General features: G+C 42.1%; 1 protein-coding gene across 1 annotated transcript; it reads left to right on the top strand.

Annotated features, from left to right (window-relative positions):
- The first annotated feature begins 1061 nt into the window (after nt 1-1061).
- LOC132368793 (non-histone chromosomal protein HMG-14-like) lies at nt 1062-3832 on the top strand. The gene is made up of 2 exons (XM_059927528.1): nt 1062-1142; nt 3397-3832. Exons 1-2 carry the CDS (start codon nt 1062-1064, stop codon nt 3790-3792), a joined length of 477 nt encoding a protein of 158 aa, XP_059783511.1. The 3' UTR covers nt 3793-3832.
- The last annotated feature ends 568 nt before the right edge of the window (nt 3833-4400 follow it).

The raw sequence follows: 4400 nt of genomic DNA, 5'->3' as shown, positions 1-4400 counted from the left end.
TGGGCTTGGTGGTAGCAGACATGGAGTGAGAAAAGGTGGAGAACAGAAGAGGTTGAGATCACAGAAGTGGTCAGGGGCCAGGTCATGCAAGTAAGGCATTTGGATTTTATTCCACATATAACAGGAAGTCCATTGGAAGGTTTTAAGCTAATAGGGCAAGAGAGAGGGAGACAATTTAAGAGATTTTAGCAGTAATTTTATTTTTTTTTTGGTCGTATCAAGATAAGTGTGTGTGTGTGCACATGTCTCTGTGTGTGTGAGTGCGCGTGCACACGAGCATGTAGCAGTAGTGTTAATGACAGAAAATGATGATGTAGACTAGGGAGGCTGGGTTGGAAATGGAGGCGATGAAAAGTGGCACATTTGGAGTATGTCTTGAATGTTGAACTGACAGAATCTGCTGAAGAACAGAGTGTGGGAAAAAATACAAAAGTGTGGCTGACAGACTTTAAGGTGGTCCCCCTGACCACTGCGTCCTGGTGTTCATGTGCTTGTTTAATCCCGTCCCTTTGAGTGTGGCTGGGACCTGTGACTAACTTTTAACCAATAGAATATGGCAAAGGTGATGGGATGTTACTTCTGTGATTACATCATATAAGACTCCATCTGGCTAGTAGTCTTTCTCTCTTTCTCCCTTGCTAGCTTTGAAAAAGCAAGCTGCCATGCTATCAGAGGGCCTCTGGAGAAAGTCCTTTGGCAAAGAACTGTAGCTGGCTTCTAGATACTGACAGTGGCCTCCAGCTGACATCCAGCTAGAAGTCAGGACCCTCAGTCCTACCACCACAGGAACTGAATGTTGCCAACAACCTCATGAGCTTGGAAGCAGATCACCAGCTGAGCTTCCATATGAGAACTAAGCTTCTCGATGAGAATTGAGCCCCAGTCCATACCTAGACTGCAGCCCTGTAGAGCCTTGCTGAGCCCTGACTCCTGACCCGTGGAAACTATGAAATATTAAATGTGTGCTGTTTTAAGCTGCTAAATTTGTGGTAATTTGTTACGCAGCAATAGAAATGTAATACACATAGAATGTTTAAATCAACTTTTCTAGTCTTAGTATCATGAAGTGTTTAAACAATAAAAAAGCCATGATCCTCGAACACAGCTCACTTGATTTGCAGTTGGCGAAACAGGGCCACAGAGTAAGCAGCACATCTGAGGCTATACAGCTCACTAGCAATTAGAATCCCACCTCTTGTTTCTGCAGCCACTGCTTTTCCTGCTGCACTATGCTGCTTTCTATTAAACGTTGTTTTTGTTTGTTTCTGTTAGTCTGTGTGAAGCACATCCTACAGCTTTATTCTGGTTTATTGAGGCTTGTCAGAAAAAAAGATGTCTTTCTTTAGCTCATCCAGGAGGTCTGCCCATGTGTGGTTCATCTGAATTCTTAACCTGCAACCTGTGGTAGCCTCCATCATGGAAATGAAGTGGCATTGGGTTAGGGAGAACCCTTTAGACTCTCCCAGACACAGCTTATTTTTAAACTTCCTACCCATTCAAGGCAATGCTCCTCTTTCCCCATAAATTCTTGGGAGCTCTTGCCCTGTTTATGTGGCCTGTCCTGGAAAACAGAACCACAGTAGGGGTCACTGAAGGGCCACTGGGTTGAAGTGATAGGAAACAAGAAAATAGAAAATATTTTTAAAATAGAAGGAAAGAAGGAAGGAAGGGAAGGAAGGGAGGAAGGGAGGGAGGGAGGAAGGAAACTACATGGGAGGAATGCAGCCTAAAATGCCAGTGACCCTTGGTGCTCACAATTGAACATATATGATTAAACATAGCGAACATCTCTCATTAGCTGTACAGCTGCTGTCAAACCTGGTGGATGCATCTTACACTGTTTTCTATGTCCATTGCCGGAGACAAGAGACAGGAACTGGAATTCTGGCTAATGCTGCTCTGGAAGTTGCTCTCTCTTTATATAGTTCATGAAGCACTGGAAGGGTTTAGCTAACAGCCTCATCATATCAGGAGACTTCAGTACTTTCTTGGCAATTCTCCTAATTCTCACATATTTTCGGCCCTTTGTCTCTTGACCTGTTCCTTGCTTAGCCTAGTAAAGTTACTGTTTTCGTTCTTTTAATGCTAGGATGAGAAAATGGAATTCTTCTCTTTCGTGTATGAGCCAAGGCATTGGGGTTGACAGGGTAAAATAGGCAACAGGGATAGAGTGAAAGATGACAGATCAACATCGACACGCAGTGGACAACCAAATATTTTTCTGTAGATTACAGTAATTTGCGGGGTGTGGGGGGGTGACTCAGGATGAAATGAGGCTTGTAAATAATTATGGTTTAAGTTATGAAGCTGTAGGTCAGACTCTTGTTCAGCTATTTGATATAAGCAAATACTAGCAGTCACATTTTATGGGGAAATGTTTCACCTGACCTAAGTACATAGGAATATTTACTGCAATTCTGAAAATAATTTGAGATTACTAAGCTTCCCCTATCCTTTTCGCTGAGAAGACACCCACCCCTCGCCTGCCCTGTTCCCACACCATCCTGCAAAAATACTTTTTTCACTTCCCAGGATCCTGAAATTTAAGAATTAAATATTTTATTCTTTGCATATTGTTTACCTAAAATTTATATAACTCAGGAATGATAACAAGTGAAGCTTTGTCAGCTATTTATACATGAAAGTGAGTCTATCCCATCATTTCCTGGAGCAGGTTTAGGTGAGGGGTGGGAGGCTAGTTTGACAGTGAGGGAAGTTATATGGTGGGAGGCACTAGGGAGGCACATGGGGGGATACACCTAGGGAAGGTCAGGCAAAGGGAAGGGGGCTCTGAAAACCAACGCAAGCTACTTGACGATTTGCCCGGCCAAGCATCAGCCTAACATGATCTTGGTCTGGCTTCTTTCCTGATCCTTGTTAGAAATGGTAGATGTCTGAACAAGCTAAAAACCTAAATAACAATTGATGTGGCACTCAAGAGCCACACATCGTTACACACTGTTTAGTAACATAAATATTATTCTGTATAGTTCCATTTATTCAAAGCTTTTAAAAGCGCACTGTATTGTCAGGTTACTTAAACGGCCCGCATGGTATTACCTTCTGGTCTGATGAGGGTATATTAATGATATGCAAATTTTGCTGTATACAGGCAATGCATATAGTTACATTTTCTGAATTTCCCTATTTCGAGCAAGTTTAATTTTCAGTCAGGGCACTTTACACTGTATTTAATAACACTGTTATGATTAAAATTGGTCAATTAGTTCAACCAAACAAATGATTAATTTAGTAGAATATTATTTCAATTTGGCTATTTTATTCTGTTGCTTAAAAAAATGTAAACAAAATTAGCCAAAACAAAACCAAAATCCCAAACAAATACTAAGCCTTCCAGTTAACTCTGTCAAAAAAATTTGAGGCATTAGAAAACAGATTATTGGGGCGGCGGGAGGAGCGGCGGCGGCCAAGCCCCCCAGCTTCGCGAAGGCTCTCGGCGCGCCGCGGCCCCCAGGCACCCGGCACGCGCCCAAGAGGAAGGTCAGCTGCGCCGAGGGGGCGGCGAAGGAGGAGCCCGAGAGGAGGTCGGCGCGGTTGTCAGCTAAACCGGCTCCTGCAAAAGTGGAAACGAAGCCAAAAAAGGCGGCAGGAAAGGATAAATCTTCCGACAAACAAGTGCAAACAAAAGGGAAAAGGGGAGCAAAGGGAAAACAGGCTGAAGTGGCTAACCAAGAGACTAAAGAAGACTTACCTGCAGAAAATGGAGAAACTAAAAATGAGGAGAGCCCAGCTTCTGATGAAGCAGGAGAGAAAGAAGCCAAGTCTAATTAATATCACACACCTGGTCCTATCAGGGGTCCCTGTTTCCCTTCTTGTACAATCCAGAGGAATATTTTTATCAACTGTTTTGTAAATGCAGGTTTTTTAGTAGCTCTAGAAACATTTTTTAAAAGGAGGGAATCCCACCTCATTCCATTTTTTTAAGTGTAAATGCTTTGTTTTAAGAGATGAAATCATTTGCTGGTTGTTTATTTTTTGGTACAACCAGAAAATAGTGGGATATTGAATATGGGAGGCTTTGATTGTCTTGGGTGTCAGCTTAACATTCCACAAATGGAGGGTAGCTTTTATATCCTATAATACAAAGCATACTAAATGGCAGTTTGGAGTCAGTTGTGCATTTAATGTCTTAAACACTTTAAATTACTTCTCTTCCGATGTTGTTTTTGGTAGAATTGTTTCCTAAAGCAAACCACTCACCCCTTGATCTTGGCTCTCCTGGGCAGAATTTTGTGCACCCTGTAACATCTTTGGTCGTGGTAGTCCAGTTCTTCTAGTAACTGTTAATGTGCTGTGAACGATTGACAATTTGAGTATGTAGTGTATATGATATTAAATTGTGAATTTGTGGGACTTATGATGTAACAGCATACCAATAT

Source organism: Balaenoptera ricei, chromosome 7, assembly GCF_028023285.1.
Source record: "Balaenoptera ricei isolate mBalRic1 chromosome 7, mBalRic1.hap2, whole genome shotgun sequence".
Taxonomy (NCBI): Eukaryota; Metazoa; Chordata; class Mammalia; order Artiodactyla; family Balaenopteridae; genus Balaenoptera; species Balaenoptera ricei.
This window is presented reverse-complemented; position numbering and strand designations above follow the sequence as displayed.

Excerpts from the sequence above, each read along its gene's own strand:
- LOC132368793 (XM_059927528.1), top strand. The coding sequence starts at position 1,062 with ATGAAGTGTTTAAACAATAAAAAAGCCATGATCCTCGAACACAGCTCA. Across the intron at positions 1,143-3,396 it reads TGGCGAAACAGGGCCACAGA|ATTATTGGGGCGGCGGGAGG; the intron begins GTAAGCAGCACA and ends ATTAGAAAACAG.